Raw genomic sequence first — 18,800 nt, 5'->3', positions numbered from 1 at the left:
GGATTTGCGGATTAACCAATACTGGTGAATTGTTGTGGATCCGTGAGTCCCGATGACACACGGATCCACAACAATTCACCAGTATTGGTTAGTCCGCAAATCCGGACCGTAAAATAACTTGTCCGTTTTTGCAGTAAGGATACGGTTGTGTGCATGAGGCCTGACGTTGTCAGAAGATGCATGGCCAAGTTAAGGGGACTATACAAAGTAGATAATTGTCGACAGGATCAGCTGACAATCTAATGTGCATGGAGGTAGCCAAATTGGCTGCTATTAGGACACGATAAGAAATAAGTGGAGCTTGATGTACGTGCCAGACTTATTTCCCTCTCCCAGACTTATTCAAATATTTGTATTGTTGGAGGTAGCCTAAAAAAAACTTTTCATGCTCCTACATCATGCTTCTGGGAATGTCTGCGAAGTGCTGGAGGGAACTGGAAAATGGAGGTCCTTAAAGCAATTGCCCCTTTTGATCGGCCTATATACCGTCCTGTTTTTCCCTCTCTTCAAAAATCTGTAATGCACACAACCACCACAAAATAATATATATCTGATGACATTGACAATTAAAGCTGGTTTTAATTTTTCAGTTTAACTTTTTGTTTGCGGTGAAGATAGGCTCATTAACAGATCATGGCAGACGTTCTTATGTGGCCGTCTAGAAAATAGCTTATTGGAACAATTTAGGCTATGTTCACATTTGCGCTGCTGCATATGTTTGAAACAGAAGCCACAGAATTCTGCCGTATCCATCGTATGATGGATACCAGAGGCGCCTGATGGACCCCATTGGCTTACAATGGGATTAGTTGAATTCCAGTATGGTTTCTGTTGATTTGACGGGAATTAAAGCACTGCATGCAGCACTATTCTCCCCATCCAATTCGCTGGAGTAGGTTATGGAGGGTCCAAAAGGAGCTTCTTCCGGCAATATGAATACAGCCTTTTAACCATATCCTTTCGAAGCTACACAAAAGGTAGAGCTCGACTTTAATGAGTATTCGCAGGCAAAGTAATTATAGATGGACATAATTAGCATCCATTTATTTAATTCCTGTTGCTTATATAGTGCCAACATATTCGGCATCGTTTTACTAAGATTGGCACCAGTCACATCAATTCAGATATTAATACAGCTCACCTGTAAGCTGTATTAATATCTGAATTGATGTGACTGGTGCCAATCTTAGTAAAACGATGCCGAATATGTTGGCACTATATAAGCAACAGGAATTAAATAAATGGATGCTAATTATGTCCATCTATAATTACTTTGCCTGCGAATACTCTTAATAAAATATTTTGGGGTATTTTATTTGAGACCGTTCATATCCTAGGTGGACAATGTGTAGTATTTCTGTTTTACGATTCACTCTGTTAAGCTTCTTAGATTAATGCTGACAGATCCTGTCAACTTCAGCAGGTGACACAAACAATTTAACGTGTATATGTTGTCCTCCCAACTGTCTTATAACTGCAGAGGTCAGGGGGAAACCAGGATCGGCATGTCTGGTAGCAGTTTCCCTAACTCTCCACTCCCTGGCGTAGCTATAGGGGTCGCAGCGGTCGCAATTGCGACCGGGCCCCGAAGCCAGGGGGGCCCACGGCCCCCCGCACCACATTAATAAAAAGTTACTATGGTAACTCGGGCCGCGGGCCCCTGTTACTATAGTAACATACTTTACTTACCTTCCTGGTTACGGATCGCAGCGGAGGTCCTGACGTCAAGCGCTGTGCGCAGCGCATGACGTCACAGCGCTATGCGCCGCGCACAGCATCGAGACGACAGAACTCCCGCCGCGGCCGAAGAGGAAGGTAAGGTTAGCCCTGACTGGTGGGGTCCGACTCCCGGGACCCGCCAATAAGCTGTTTTGAAGGGGCCGCAGCATTCGTACGAGAGCTACTCCCCTTCATTCCTGTCACTTCATTCCGGTCACACTGTGAATCCGTGTCAGCGATTCACAGTGTGGGCGAGTAGTGAAATGAAGGGGAAGCAGCTCTCGTACGAGTGCTGCGGCCCCTTCAAAACAGCTGATTTGCGGGTCCCGAGAGACACATCAGCTATTGATGGCCTATCCTGAGGATAGGCCATCAATGTTTAGGGACTGTACAACCCCTAAGCCTACGATGTAGCAGGCTTAGGGGGCCCATGAGACAGGATCACAGATTGTGTGATCCTGTCTGCTGGGCCCTGTATCTAAGCCAATCACATGGTAGGCTTAGATACATGGCCCATGCGTGATCCTGTCTGCTGGGCCCTGTATCTAAGCCAATCACATGGTAGGCTTAGATACATGGCCCATGCGTGATCCTGTCTGCTGGGCCCTGTATCTAAGCCAATCACATGGTAGGCTTAGATACATGGCCCATGCATGATCCTGTCTGCTGGGCCCTGTATCTAAGCCAATCACATGGTAGGCTTAGATACATGGCCCATGTGTGATCCTGTCTGATGGGCCCTGTATATAAGCCTACAACACTGTAGGTTTTGATACAGCCCCAGCACACAGTAATCTTATACTGTATAAGATTACTGTCTGCTGGTCCCTGTATCTAAGCCTAAGTTGTGGTAGGCTTAGATACAGGGTCCCACAGACAGTATCACACATGGGCCCTGTATCTAAGCCTAACACACATGTTATTAATCGTTTTTCTTGTGTGTTTTCTTACCGGTTCGGTCGTTGGACTACGTTGGATTCCAGGACTACTTCGATGACGGCTTTTTTTCTATTATCAATAAAATGGTTAATGAGGGCTGTGTGGGTTTTTTTTTTATTTCAATAAAATATTTTTTCTATGTCTTTGTGGTTTTTTTTTAAACTATATTACTACCGCCTTAGTAATGGCCGCCGGCTGATTGACAGCATCCATTGCTAAGGCGGGGCTTAGTGTTAGCCGGTGCAGAGGCTAACACTAACCCCCATTATTACCCCGGTACACACCGCCACCAGGGGTGCTGGGAAGAGCCGGGTACGATCCAGTACCTGACCATCTGTAGTGATGGTCGGGCAATGGGGCGGCCGCAGGCTGGTATTATCAGGAGGGGAAAGGCCAAAAACAGTGGCCCTACCCACCCTGGTGATGCTGCCTGCTGCTGCTTTATTGTATCTGGCTGGTTATGAAAAATGCGGGGGACCCCACGTCATTTAAAAAAATAAAAAATAAAAATAATTGGAAAGAACGATGTGGGGTCCCCCCCAATTTTTATAACCAGCCAGATACAACACAGCAGCAGGCAGCATTACAAGGGTGGGAAGGGCCACTGTTTTTGGCCTTCCCCAGCCTAATACTACCAGCCTGCGGCCACCCCGGTGCCTGCCCGTCACTACAGATGGTCGGGTACTGGTTCGTACCCGGCTCTTCCCAGTACTCCTGGTGGCGGTGGGTACCGGGGTAATAATGGGGGTTAGTGTAGCCTCTGCACCTGCTAACATTAAGCCCTGCCTTAGTAATGGAGGTTGTCAATCAGCCAGCGGCCATTAATAAGGCGGTGATAATAAAGTTTAAAAAGATACAAGCACATAGAAGAAATATTTTATTGAAATAAAAAAACAACCCTCATTAACCATTTTATTGAGAATAAAAAGTCCAACAACCGAACTTGTAAAAAAACACAAACACACAAAAATAATCAGTAACACAAAGAAGCAAAATTATTATTCTTACCTATCCTGGGTCCAGCGCTGGAGACGCAATGTCAGCGAGCTGGGCCCTGTATCTAATCCAATCATGTGTGATACTGTCTGCTGAGCTGTGTATCTAATCCAATCTTGTGTGATACTGTCTGCTGGGCCCTGTATCTAATCGTATCTTGTGTGATACAGTCTGCTGAGATGTGTATCTAAGCCTATCATGTGTGATACTGTCTGCTGGGCCCTATATCTAATCCGATCATATGTGATACTGTCTGCTGAGCCACTGTATCTAATCCTATCATGTGTGATACTGCCTCCTGAGCCACTGTATCTAATCCTATCATGTGTGGTACTGTCTGCTGAGCCACTGTATCTAATCCTATCATGTGTGGTACTGTCTGCTGAGCCACTGTATCTAATCCTATCATGTGTGATATTGTCTGCTGAGCCACTGTATCTAATCCTATCATGTGTGGTACTGTCTGCTGAGCCACTGTATCTAATCCTATCATGTGTGGTACTGTCTGCTGAGCCACTGTATCTAATCCTATCATGTGTGATATTGTCTGCTGAGCCACTGTATCTAATCCTATCATGTGTGATACTGCCTTCTGAGCCACTGTATCTAATCCTATCATGTGTGATACTGTCTGCTGAGCCACTGTATCTAATCCTATCCATAGTTTATAGGGTCGTAGTGCTATAGATATGCTATGCTGTCTCCTATACACACATTTTTTGGGGGCGGACACATGTATTGGGGCTATTTCCCCTTACATTTTAAGCCCTGAGGGTATGTATGTTCACACGGCAGCGTCCGTTACGCCTGAAATTACGGTGCTGTTTTCAGGAGAAAACAGCACCGTAATTTAAGCCGTAATGGCATGTGCAGGCGTCTTTCGCTGCGTCCATTACGGACCTAATTGGAGCTGTTTTTCTATGGAGTCCATGGAAAACGGCTCCATTTACGTCTGAAGAAGTGACAGGCACTTCTTTGACGCGGCCGTCTTTTTTACGCCCCGCCTTTTGACAGCGGGGCGTAAAAAAAATGACCGTCGGCACAGAACATCGTAAGACCCATTCAAATGAATGGGCAGATGTTTGCCAACGCTTTTGAGCCGCATTTTCGGACGTAATTCAATGCTAAAATGCCCGAATTACGTCCGTAAATAGGGTGTGTTAACCCAGCCTTAGTGACGCCGCGGCTGCTAGTGCTGCATTGTTGGGTCACTTAGGAGACCCAGCGATGCAGCTGAAAGCTGCGGACCGTCGGCCATGAGAAGTTTGCAGGGGGGGGGGCCCAGTAAGAATTTTTGCATCGGGGCCCATGAGACTTTAGCTACGCCCCTGTCTCCACTACTGAATAAACATGTAAGCTCAGCCAAGCATGCATGTTTATGGGGAGGTCAGGGGAGATAGCTGTTGCCCGAATGAGCATTTTATGTATATTGAAAGCTTTAGACAGCCTTGGAAACGATGTGTAAGTGAAAATTATAACTGCCAAAATGGCTACTTGGACCTAGAAGAAGCATGCTCTATAGTTCAAAATAGGCAACAGAGCTATTATAATACTGCACATCTGTATCTACTCGTGGTGATTATGTAGCACCAAAATGCAATTCCAAACTAGACTGATTGATGAAATGATGGAAGCAGGGTTCTGTTTAGGGGCCACTTTCTGACCAATGCATTGGAGCAATAAAAAAAATTATTTTTCAAAAGTTCACATTTACATACATAGCATTACCAAAGCATTCATCGAATATAAAAAAAATTAAGCAACTTAGCTAATTGTCTTTGTAACGCACAAAAGCGCTGCTTCAGCATCTAACTATGAACCTGTATCATACTGCAAAGGGGGCCAGGAAGGAGATGTGCAGAGGGGTTCCCGTTCAGGCACGTTTGTACGAACTGCTTTACAAAGAGGGAGATGGCCTGACACAAAAGCTGCATCACAGAGGTAGAAATGACTTCAGTGGAATACCTCCAAAGTTTTAACAATGGTAAAGTGGCTCAACCCAAATGGGGACGCTTTTTTTCGAATGTTAAACCCTGCCTCTAAACCCCGCCCAATCCCTGTCCATACAGAAGCAGTTTCCTTTGTCGCCCACAAAGTAATAATGCCCTCCTTTGGGTAACAAACAATAAGGGTATGTTCACACGATTAACAAAATACGTCTGAAAATACGGAGCTGTTTTCAAGAGAAAACAGCTCCTGATTTTCAGAAGTTTTTGGAGCAACTTGCATTTTTCGCTGCGTTTTTTTACGGCCGTTTTTGGAGCTGTTTTCAATAGAGTCTATGAGAAAACGGCTCCAAAAACATCCCAAGAAGTGTCCTGCACTTCTTTTGACGAGCCGCCATTTTACGCGCCGTATTTTGACAGCGACGCGTAAAATGACAGCTCGTCTGCACAGGACATCGTAACACCCATTGCAAGCAATGGGCAGATGTTTGCCTCCATTACGTCTGAAAAGAGGTCGTGTGCACATACCCTAATAGTGCTCCTTTGTGCCCCACACACTTTCATAATGCCCTCTTTGTATGGCACATAGAAATAGTGTCATCACACAGTGCGGATACCTCCTTAGTGCCCCCTCACAGAAAAGGTGCCCCCTTAGTACCCCTCACACAGTATCATGCCCCTTAGTGCCCCCACACAGTATTATGCCCCTTAGTGCACCCACAAAGTATGTCCCAGAGTGTCTCCACACAGTATCATGCCCCCATAGTGCCCCCGCACAGTATCCTGCCCCCGCACAGTATCATACCCCCATAGTGCCCCTACACAGTATCAGACTGCTTAAAGGGGTATTTCCAGAAACAACAATACCTCCATTCAAACTCCTCCCCACTGTGTGGGGTGCAGTTAGAAGGATTGGGGCACCCATTCTCGCAATCAGTGGGTGTCCCAGCTGTGTGGCCCCAGCAATCAGACAATTATCACCTATCCTGGTACCTTGAGGCCTCATTTACACGAACGTGATATACGTCCGTGCAACTCGCGTGCTTTTCACGCGGGTCGCACGGACCTATACAAGTCTATGGGGCATGCAGACAGTCCGTGAGTTTTGATCAGCGTGAGTGCGCTGAAAAAAACTCACGACATGTTCTAAAATTCTGCGTTTTTCGCGCATCACGCACCCATTGAAGTCAATGGGTGCGTGAAAACCACAAAGGTCGCATGGAAGCACTTCCGTGCGAACTGCGTGATTCGCGCAAGAGCTGTCAAACTGAATGTAAACAGAAAAGCACCACGTGCTTTTCTGTTTACAAACATCTGAACGGAGTGTCTTAGAGATGAGCGAACCGAACTTCACCGGGTTCGGCCGAACTCGTTTTGACCGAACCCGGCAGGAGACAGTCGCAGTCCAGGGTGCTGAAAGAGTTAAACTGTTTCAGCACCCTAGACAGTGACTTCCGATCCCAATATACGTGAACGTGTAAAAAAAGTTCTGACTTACCGATAACTCCCGACTTCTTCCTCCAGTCTGACCTCCCGGGATGACAATTCAGTCCAAGTGACAGCTGCAGCCAATCACAAGCCAAGCACAGGCTGCAGCGGTCACATGGACTGCCGCGTCATCCAGGGAGGTGGGGCCAGATGTCAAGAGAGGCGCGTCACCAAGGACGCGTCACCCAGGACGCGTCACCAAGGCAACGGCCGGGAAGTTCTCGGTAAGTACGAACCTCTTTTTTTTTAAACAGGTTACTCGATATGGTGATCGGAATTCACTGTCGAGGGTGCTGAAAGAGTTACTGCCGATCAGTTAACTCTTTCAGCACCCTGGACAGTGACTGACGTCGACTAGCCTCATCTCTATGATGGCGGCTGCGCGAAAATCACGCAGCCGCGCATCATACACTGATGACACACGGAGCTGTCAAGTGCCTTTTGCGCACGCAAAACGCTGCTGTTTTTTTGCGTGCGCAAAACGCACACGCTCGTGTAAATGAGGCCTAAAGCAGCATTTTTTTAAGCTAATAATATGCATACTGAAGCACTGTTCCACTTTGTTTGCTGCATTCTTTCAAGTAAAGAGTTAACTGCAACGAAACTCTTCCACTGTTTTGTGTATACAGCTCCTATGCAGACCTGTGTGTCTCCATGATTACAGACTACAAACAAATGCTGAAGTCTTATTCCACCCTCCTGCTCCATCTTCTAATAACTGTAGGTTACCAAAAAAAATGGGGAGTAACAAATGAAAGCAGGTTTAGACTAAACACAGTATTTGCATAGGTGATGTGTACACAAAACATAAGAGGCAAAGTTGTTTCACTTTCTATTTTAGATGCACTGGAGCAATAAAAATAAAAAAAAATGTTGCAAAAGAGAACACATCAATTTTCTTTCTCACAATTACATTTTGCTATCTTTGCACACTACGTCCTCTTGTATATGTGGATGCAGCTGCACCATCTTTGTTCTCAGACAGAACACCTGAGCTATTCATCTCCCTCCCTGCTGACAACGCCTCTTTGTGTTCACAAAGAGCATTATGGAGACACTACAGAGCACTGGATTCACAATTTTTTTTCCTACACAATTCTGAATTCTTTTTTTTAAATGACAACATTATTACATAATATAACCATATTATTTTCATTAACCATATATTTAAAGGGGTATTCCCATCTTGGACATTAAAGGGGTTTTCCGAGTTATTTAAAAAATTGGCCACGGTAGGACGGATGCAAAAAAAAAAAAAAGTCGCCGTCGTTACAGCGCCGCCGCTCCATTCCTTCACGTTGCTGTGTTTTGACAAAGCTGCAAAGATGGCGTGCCCATCTACCCATGCGATCGCTGCAGCCAATCACTGGTCTCAGTGGATATACGGCACAGGAACGCTGAGACCAGTGAGTGGCTGCAGCAATTACGTGGGTAGACGGGCACTTCATCAATGCAGCTATATCAAAACACAGCGGCGAGAAGGGATGGAGTGGGGGCGCTGGAACGACAGGATCCGTGAGTTGAGGAATGGCTCTTTTTTTTTTTTTGCATCCCTCCTACCGTGGCCAATTTTTTAAATAACTCGGGAAACCCCTTGAGGCTACATGCACACGTTGCGATTTTTGATGCATTTTTTTCTGTTTTGATGCGTTTTTCGGCACGTTTTTATGCTGCGGATTTTGGTGCAATTTTCTTCTGCACTGGGCAGATAGAATTCGCAAGATAAATTGACATGCTGCAGATTCGAAAAAACGCACCACAGGTCAATTTCAGTCCCGGAAAATAACGCAGCATGTACATGAAATTTCCTGGAATCTCATTGACTTTGCTGTTACTGTATTACGCTGTGGATTTGCCGCACGCAGATCCGTGCGGCAAAACCACGCGTAATATGCATTGTGTGCATTGACACAGATAGATAGATAGATAGATAGATAGATAGATAGATAGATAGATAGATAGATAGATAGATAGATAGATAGATAGATAGATAGATAGATAGATAGATAGATAGATATGGGACCCAGCTCTGGTAAGGCCGCCGCTGGCAGGCAGAAAATGAATGGAGAGGTAGCTGTACTGGTCCGGCACTCTCTATTGATTCCTATGGGTGTTACAGAAACAGCCGAGCCAGCGGATATGCCGTAATTGTCTAAGGTGGGCATAGCTCTTAAAATGCTATTTACTGGTTTGCAAGCTAAACACAAAAAGGCCCACAAAACCTGCATAATGACATAAGGAACAGTATAACGTTGTAAAGAAATATAGAGCATTTAATTAAAACATTCATCAAAAATGAATAAGGAATATAACAGAATATAATGGAATACAATTTAGCTTTATCCATTTTTACTAACAACATTTGTAAATCGAAGATCTTATGTCAGAAATATTTGAAACGACAGCTAAGACTTTTGAGAATGACCCTATATTAATAAGGCCACTGCCAGTGGATTTTCACCTGTTCTTCCTTCGCTGTGTTGAGGCAAGGAAGTTTCAAATAAGAAAAGACAAAGGGCTTGTTCACAAATACATTTTTCTGACACTCTGTAGACTGGAAGGGCCGCACTGGAGCTCTATAATAGAGCTCTGCACACATGTTCCACAATGCACATTGCAATGCAAATATCTCATAGGAAATTTTTATGGTGTAATCTCAATTATCCACAGTGGCATTCAATTTACATACAGTATTAATTTTTTAGGAAATTAAGATTCTAAAAATGCAGATCTGGAGCAAAATATATATTGAAACCTCGATCATTAGTTCCTACATCTTATCATGACAGTATACATAGAATCCATAGTAAATACGTTTACATTACCTGGTCCCATGTTTGGACATTGTTTGGATCATAAATTAATACATATCCGATGGTTAGAAGGCAAGTGTAGATAACCAAGGAAAAGACTTGAAGCCACTTTCGTTCAAATGATTCGGTGTATACCAAAACGTAGAGAGTGCAGAATATCACCAAGGCCACAAATAAAGCGATTATAAAGGCAAGATGCTTAGAGGGATCCTGTAGAAGAGAGGACAAAAAGAGAAGAGGATGGCATCAGAAAACCACAAATAGTAACAATGATTTAGCTTTGGAAAAAGCAAGTTTTTGAAATTGTTGTTAAATTAGCATTTCCCTAATATAGTGTTGCTCCCAGAATCCTTCCCTTTAAATTTAGTGCTGATCATTTTGCAGGGAAGACGTGGTGTATTCTAAATCCTATACCTGCTTTGTCAGTACAGTATGTTAGCCAAGACAGAATATTGTTATTAATGGATTCACAGGTCAATGACAGAGAATATAACCCCTTCCCGCTGCGGCCAGTTTTGAACTTCCTGACAGAGCCTAATTTTTCAAATCTGACATGCGTCTGTTTATGTGGTAATAACTTTGGAATGCTTTTACCTATCCAAGCGATTCTGAAATTGTTTTCTCGTGACACATTGGACTTTATGTTATTGGTAAAATTTGGTCATTACATTTAGTATTTAATTGTGAAAAACACCAAAATGTAGCAAAAATTTCAAAAATTTGCATTTTTATCAATATAAATATATCTGCCTGTAAGACAGATAGTCATACCACACAAAATAGTTGCTAATTAACATTTACTATATGTCTACTTTAGATTGGCATCATTTTTTGAACATCCTTTTACTTTTCTAGGACGATACAAGGCTTATAACTTTAGCAGCAATTTCTCACATTTTCAAGAAAATTCCAAAAGGCTATTACTTCAGGGATCAGTTGAGTTCTGAAGTGGCTTTGAGGGGCCCATACTTTACAAACCCTCATAAATCACCCCATTTTAAAAACTGCACCCCTCAAAGTATACAAAACAGCATTTAGACAGTTTCTTAACCCTTTAGGTGTTCCACTTGCTTTAATTACTGTGAATGTGAAATTTACAAATGTAATTTTTTTTCAAAAATTCATATTTAATAAAAAAAAAATCTGTAACACAGAAGGTTTTACCAGAGAAATACAACAAAAATTTATTACCTAGATTCTGCAGATTTTATAAATATCCCACATGTGGCCCTAGTGTGCTAATGGACTAAAGCATAGGCCTCAAAAGCAAAGGAGTACCTAGTGGATTCTGGGGCCTTCTTTTTATTGGATTATATTTAAAGCACCATGTAAGGTTTGAAGAGGTCTTATGGTACCAAAAACAAAACAACCCAAAAAATACCCCATTTTGGAAACTACACCCCACAAGGAATTTATCTAGGTGTGTAGTGAGCATTTTGACCCAACAGGTGTTTCATAGATTTTATTACAATTGGACTGTGAAAATAAAAATTGGATTTTTTTTTTTCCAATAAAACATAGAATGTTTTCATTTCCACAAGGACTAAAGGAGAAATAGCACCCATACATTTGTAAAACAATTTCTCCCAAGTACAGCAATACACCATATGTGTTTATAAATGGCTGTTTAGACACATGGCAGGGCTCGTATGGGAAGGAGCACCATTTGGCTTTTGGAGCTCAAATTTTGCTGGAACGTTTTGTGGAGGTAATGTCGCATTTGCTAAGCCCCTAAAAGGGCCAAAACAGTGGAACCCCCCCCCCCCCACAAGGATGCCCCATTTGAGAAACTACCACCTCGAAGAATTTATCTGGGGTATATTGAGCATTTTGTCCCCACAGTTTTTTTGCAGAAATTATTGGAAGTAGGCTGTGAAATTGAAAATCTAAATTTTTTCCAATAAAATGTAGGTTTAACTATTTTTGTTTTAATTTCCACAAGAACTAAAGAAGTAAAAGCACCCCAACATTTGTAAAGCCATTTATCTCGAGTATGGAAATACCCCATATGTGTTTATAAACGGCTGTTTGGACACACGACAGGGCTCAGAAGGGAAGGAGCGCCATTTGGTTTTTGGTATAGTTTCTGGGCACCAAGTCGCAGTTGCTGAGCCCCAGTAGTATTGTACAGTGAAAACACCCCAAAAGTGACTCCATTTAGGTAACTACACCCCTGGAGGAATCATCTAGGGGTATAGTAAGAATTTTGAGGCCAAAGGTTATTTGCTAAATTATTTAGAATTAAGCCGTTAAAATGAAAAAATTTTTTTTTTTTTACAATAAGATGTCGTTTTAGATCACCATTTTTCATTTTCACAAGGAATAAAGAAGAAAAAGCACCCCAACATTTATAAAGCAATGTCTCCCGAGTATGGCAATACCCCATATGTGGTTAGAAACTGCTGTTTGAACATATCGGAGGGATCAGAAGGAAAGGAGTGGCATTTGACTTTGAACGTAGATTTTGCATTAATGGCATGCAGCCGCCATGTTGCATTTGCAAAACTCCTAATGTACCAAAAGGAAAAAGTGACCCCATTTTAGAAACTACACCCCTATAGGCATTTATCAAGGGGTGTAGTCAGCATTTAGACCCCACATGTGTTTTTTCAGAAATTAATACACAGTGTATGATGCAAAGTGAAAAATTGCAATTTTTCCACTGATCTGCCATTTCACTGCTCAATATGTTATGCCCAGCTTGTGCCACTGGAGAAACTTACCCTGTAAATACCAAGGTTCTCCCGGGTATGACAATGCCATATATGTGGATGTAAACTGATGTTTGGGCACACTGTAGAGCGTAGAAGGAAAGGAGCGCCATTTGGAGCGTGGATTTTGATTAGTAGTAGTTTTGTTTGAGTATTACTGGTATTTCAGTTTATAATGTGGGGGTATATGTAATCTGTGCTGAGTACATCAGGACATAATAACAGGGTATAATAATGGGATAAAAAATAAAACTATCCATAGATGTGTGTTAAGCTGTGAAGCAATCCGTTATGCACAGGCTGGTGTCGCACTGATAAACGGTGTCCATTCTGATCCCCTTTTGTAACACTGCACATTTTGGGGAATTTTCCTCCTTTGTAATTTGGGAAACTGTTCTGGGAAAGTGCTGCCCTGGTATAATACGGGCGCCCTCGCTTCCAGAGCATGTGCTATGTCCCTTCCCATTCTAGTTCCTAAATACTAAGGCCCTGAAACTGAAGGAATGTTCCCCTCCGGCCTGCACATCGTGATGTTTTTTCATCACCACATTACTAGTGCTATAACTTTTTTATTTTTCGTTGATGGAGCAGTGTGAGGGATTGTTTTTTGTGAGACACGCTGTAGATTTTATTGGTACCATTTTGGGACACATACGACTTTTTGACCACTTTTTATTTCATTTTTTTGGAAGAGGAAATTACCAAAAACAATTTTTTTATTTTTACATGGACAAATCGGTGTCAGAAAAAAATTTTTGCGGGATGGGCTGTCGTTTCTATAGGTACTATTTTGTGGGAAGAGATGTGACCTAAAAACAGCGATTCTCGATTTGTTTTTCATATTTATTTTTTACGGCGTTCACCGTGCGGGATAAATGACATAACAGTTTTATAGTTTGGGTCATTACGGACGCGGCGATGTCAATTATGTAGAGTTTTTTTATTTTTTACGTTTTTTCCAATAATAAAATACTTAACATGGGAAAAAAAGGTAACTTTTTTTTATTTGTCCCACTAGGGGACTTGAAGGCCTGTAACATTGATCGCTATTCCAAATCACTGCACTACATACGTAGTGCAGTGTATTAGAGCTGTCAGGTATTCACTGACAGAAAGCTTATGAGGACCCGCCGGTGACATACCAACCATCGGCACCCCAGCGATTACGTCGCTGGGGTGCCGGTCGGGTAAAACCCCCTCAGATGCTGCGCTCTCTAATGAGAGCGGCATCTGAGGGCTTAATCGGCTGGATCGGAGACTAGCTCCGGTTCTGGCCGTTACGGGAGTGTGTCAGCTATAACATACAGCTGACACACGGCGGTGATTGTGCGGGCTCTACTTCTGATCCCGCACTATGATACATACATAAATGTACTGCGGTTTGCGGGAACCCCTTCCGGACAGCGCCATATATATACGGCGCTTGTTTTTAGCGGTAAACACGGGCGATATTTGCTTGTGTAAAACCACCTTAACTATTTATTCTATAATTTATGAACACAGTTTTTCCAAGGCCATAAACTCATCGAGCAAACGACGTACGGTGCACAACACAACAGGACATGAGATGTCGGACTTCAGAATCTGCATTCTTGCCCATATAGACAAGAAGGATATCTGCTTTATAACAAGTCATAGAAGAGAACAATATTTAATATGCACACGACACACTGAGCAGAGGTCATTTACATCCTCAATAAAGAGCTTATCACTTTCCATCATATTACTATTTGATATTACAGAACACGGCTTTGTTTTCAGATCACACAAACTGTGGCATGAAGCCAGATGACAGTACGTTTATGTTGTTAAATTCACCGTACAGAAGATGCCTGCAATTTATGCTATACCATGCACCATGCCATGACTTGCCAACTATTAATATGCAGCGATATGTAATATATGTTAAATACTCTGTGACTGAGCATAACTAACAGCTCCTGTGACAAGTAGATGTAATCCAGGTAAGGGCCCTGCCCCTCACCTGAGCCTGCTCAGGTAGTGAATACAATTGCAGGGTTGCCAAAACACAATTACAGTTGCTACAAAACTACAATTAAATCTTTATACATAATATAAACGCATGTCAAGGAGTCCAAGAGGGTAAATGGCCAAACTAAAGCTTCCTATGAGGAGGTACGTTTTAATTCCACGTAATTTCCTGGGGCATTCAATTTTTTTTACAATAAATATAAATCAGTTTCATAGCAACGCATACATAAAAGGTAAAACCAGAGTATTTTCCTTGCATAGCAATATATTATGCACTGCACTTCTGAGAAGTTGCTGATGTGAGTTTGTGGTTATGTCACGATCTAGGGGTATGTGGACTCACTAGGCCGCTCCGCCGTAGCGGAGAAGCAGCTGGCCAAGTCACAGTCTATGCAAAGTCTTAGGCCTTATTCACACGAGCGTATTTCACGTCCGTGTTACGCGCGTTAAAACAACAGACATCACACGGACTTATGCAATTTAATGGGGCCATTCAGACATTGTGTTTTTCACGCAGTGTGTCCACTGTGTGAAACTCACTGCATGTCCTATTCTTGTGCGCTTTTTGCGCATCACGCACCCATTGAAGTCAATGGGTGCATGAAAAAAATGGACAGGACATGGACGTCATCCGTGTGCTGTCCGTTTTTTTCACGCACCAGTTGCTAAATAAATGAGGAAAAAATAAAACACCTTCAGTTTTTTTTGCGGACGTAAAAAACGCGTGACATACGCGCATAAAACCCACAGACGCGCACCGTACACAGAAAACGGACACGTTTGTGTGAATAAGGCCTTATACAGAGAGTTCGTAGCACAAGGGTACTTCAGATAGTCCAGACAATGGCAGAGGCTCTGGCACGGATGGGGCTGATGTGGCAGGTTGTGCCAGGAGTGGCAGATGACACCAGACGCAGTGTATACCAGCAGGTGACACAGCACGACTCCAACACTAGACAGGCTCAAGAACTAAACAGAGCACGGGATACAGGTAGCAGAGCACGGGAAAGCTGGGAGCAGGATAACACTAAGGGACCATTTGAAATACGAACATGCGAAAACTATAGCTACACTCAGGAAAGGAGATGAAGGGCAGAGCCGTTTTTATAGTCCAGGGTGATTTGGGGATAGGTTAGGGAAACTTTAGATTGCACACGCTGGCCCTTTAAGGCCAGGGACGAGAGTGCACACCCTACAAGACAGTCCAGGACGGAAAGACCGCACCAGCTGGTGTCTCCGGGGCAGGAGACGCTGGCAGATAGTCAGGAGGCTGTGGTCACGGCCGTTCACCGAAGGTGAGCAGCAGTGATCCGTGGCCGCAGTCGTAACAGGTTATATGTAACTCACTAGCTCTTAGGCCATTTTTTATTCATGTAAAATCCTCAATGCTTTTAGGGTGCGCTCACACGTGGCATACTTGCATTGGAAACTACAATATACGCCAATAAGAAAAATATTCTGCAACTCAGACAGATTTCTCCAGTTCTTGCTTTGCGGAATATTTTTCCCATAGACATGTATTGTGAAGTTTTCCTCAGAGTAGGTATACGCACCCTTAGGCTACATTTACACAATAGTGGCAGATTTGAGTGTGCAAAAAACGGTCCTGCATGTCATGTCCGTGTGCCATCAGTGTTTTTTGCGTGTGGCATGCTTTTTTCACGTCCGTGGTTACCCTCTGCAAGCACTTACTTTTTTTCTTTTCTATTTAATTCTCTGCATTTCTTTACCAACTGATGCGTGAAATACGGACTGCACACGGATACTGTCCATGTGCTGTCCGTGGTTTTCACACACCCATAGACTTGAATGGGGGACAGAATCCGCTAAAACAGACCAATATAGGACATGCAGTGATTTTCACACAATCGATACTCGCTGTGTGAAAACTCACGCACATTTGAATAGCCACATTGAAATGCATGGGTCCGTGTGCTGTCCGTTATTTCAACGGACGAGCAACACGCTAGTCTGAATGAGCCCTCACACTGCAGCTCTGCTTATCCAGATTGGCTTCCATGTACATGCAAAAGCACACACAGTGCAAGTAATTGTTACACATAATCTTTGATTAATCTAAAGGTTCAGTACAAGGCTTGGCTTACGTTTTTGTTATGTATTTTTATATGAAAAAAAAAGGCATTAGTTCTGTCAAGATATTTTTTTTATAATCAGAGTCCAGTGTGAGTGGCACGTGTGCGGCATGTGTGCAGCCTGTAAGTGGCATGTGTGCGGGGAGGGTGGCTACCTTACTTCTTCCTGGCAGGTTATCTTTAACACTACAAGTGATATAGGAAGGAACTAGATATATACTGAACAAATAAAATTTAAAAAAATGTACTGGAATAAAATGAAGGCTGTTATCACACTCCAACCACAATGCCACCTAATCACCTATACAATACAATAAACAGTTTAGTGTAGAATATAAAGCAATAAAGAGGACTTCTGTTTTTGCTGAAATAAGTGAATACAATGTTTGCCTTTAAATAGTGTAATCAGAAAAGAAAATAACAGTTAACATATTAGTCCAGAACAATTAGAGAACATGTGTGTTAATTTTTAACAAAAATGGCAATAAAACTGACTAATGGAAACAGCACAGAACACTTTTTTGCATGCTGCAACTGTATTGAATTGTGTTGTTAGTTAGACTATTTAATACAGGTTAAAAAGATGTATGCTGACTTTTCATATAGCATGCGCCTGGTCAATGGGGCCTTATTGAAACATTCAGCATATGCACCGAGGGCTTTCCTGGCGTATACACCGAACACAGAGCACAAATGTATGCGATCTGAGTCTTAGGGGGAAATGCCCTCAAGACAGTCAATGCAAAAAAAAAAAACAAACACATAATCAGCTGTTATCCAGCTTCAGCTTTCCTGCCAAGGGGAGAGAGCTGTGACCTCCTGAAAACAGAGATCAATGCAGTAATAGGGCTCTACGGGAATAGACTGCTGCATGCAGCTTCCAGCCTACAGTAGGCGAATTGTGGGCGTGGGTGGGAGGTGAGTATATTCTCTGCAATCACTACTATTGGGGGAAAGGAGGGCCCTGCTACTACTTCTACTTGGGAGAAAGGGGAGGAGGAGGAGTTTCTGCTGTCACTATTAATGGGGGAAAGGGGGTGTTTGCTACTACTACTACTAGGGGATTATAGGGGACCTGCTGTCACTACGACTGGGGTATGGGGGGGACTTTACTACTAGGAAGGGGAGGGATGAAAAGCATAGAGCTTTAAAGACATCTGAGTAGCAAACTCTGCAGAGACGAGTCGTGACCGGGAGAAGTTGTCATGGCAGTCTAGGTTGGATGTAGAGAAAAAGAAAAAAGAATGAGTAATAAACAGGGAGATGTCCCCTGTGAATCACTGGATATAATGTATTTATTGCACTGTAATACTCTGTAAAGTGCCATTGTGGAACTGGTATGTGACCACTGTATGGGCACTGTATTGTTATATTACATTTGACACCCGCAGCGTATGGAGAGGACTCAGCACGTGAATCTGCTCCATACTTCAACCACCGCACCAGGACGTACGGGGACATCCTGGTGCTTCAAGGGGTTAAAGTGTACCGCGTCAACCGTATGACACCCGAAAGGCATCATTCAGGGGTCCAATTGTAATTAAAAGGACCTGTGCACGAAACTCTCCGTGCGCCATACGGTTGCCACAGCAAATGTATCGCCTAGCGGGAGGGAAAGAAGAGGCAGGACGCAGCCTGCAGGGATTAAGGGAAGCCGACATGACCGTCCTGGTAGGGAAAGGGTTAATTAGGTGAGGGAGAGTTGGAGGGAGGACGGGGAGGAGTTAAGGGGGACGGGGGGCCGTTACTGAGCTTCCCGCTGTTTCTCGGCATTGAGCCGGAAGCAGCGGGAGGAGTAACACGGAAACAGTAAGCTCCCCGTTGCCCGTGCTTCTCAGGATGGCAGAGTCTTTAATGTTAGAGCGGCTGCGTGCCGCTGCTGTGCACCACGGTCCCGGATGGCTAGAGGAGACCGTGGCTGCAATAACTAAGATCCCGGACGCCGTTTCGCCACGTCGGGCCCGGCGTTCGGGGTCTGTTGCACAGGACAGGCTCCCCTCCCCCGGCCCCCTTACAAGCATGGCTATGGCGGCGGGGGGGGAGTCGGCAACAACCGCTCCTGCGCAGAGCAGGCAGAGAGCATTGCCGGGGGTGACGGCGACG

General features: G+C 43.6%; 1 protein-coding gene across 1 annotated transcript in view; it reads right to left on the bottom strand.

The window, feature by feature from the left end:
• Positions 1-18,800, bottom strand: part of ADCY7 (adenylate cyclase 7) — a 96,365-nt gene that overhangs the window by 64,870 nt on the left and 12,695 nt on the right. Inside the window, exon 2 of the mRNA XM_075837522.1 lies at positions 9,914-10,111. Within this exon, the coding sequence (XP_075693637.1) occupies positions 9,914-10,111 (198 nt within the window). The remainder of the gene's footprint in view (positions 1-9,913; positions 10,112-18,800) is intronic.

Source organism: Rhinoderma darwinii, chromosome 9 (genome assembly GCF_050947455.1).
Source record: "Rhinoderma darwinii isolate aRhiDar2 chromosome 9, aRhiDar2.hap1, whole genome shotgun sequence".
Taxonomy (NCBI): Eukaryota; Metazoa; Chordata; class Amphibia; order Anura; family Rhinodermatidae; genus Rhinoderma; species Rhinoderma darwinii.
Note: the sequence above shows the minus strand (reverse complement) of the source record. Positions and strands in the feature narration are given on the sequence as shown.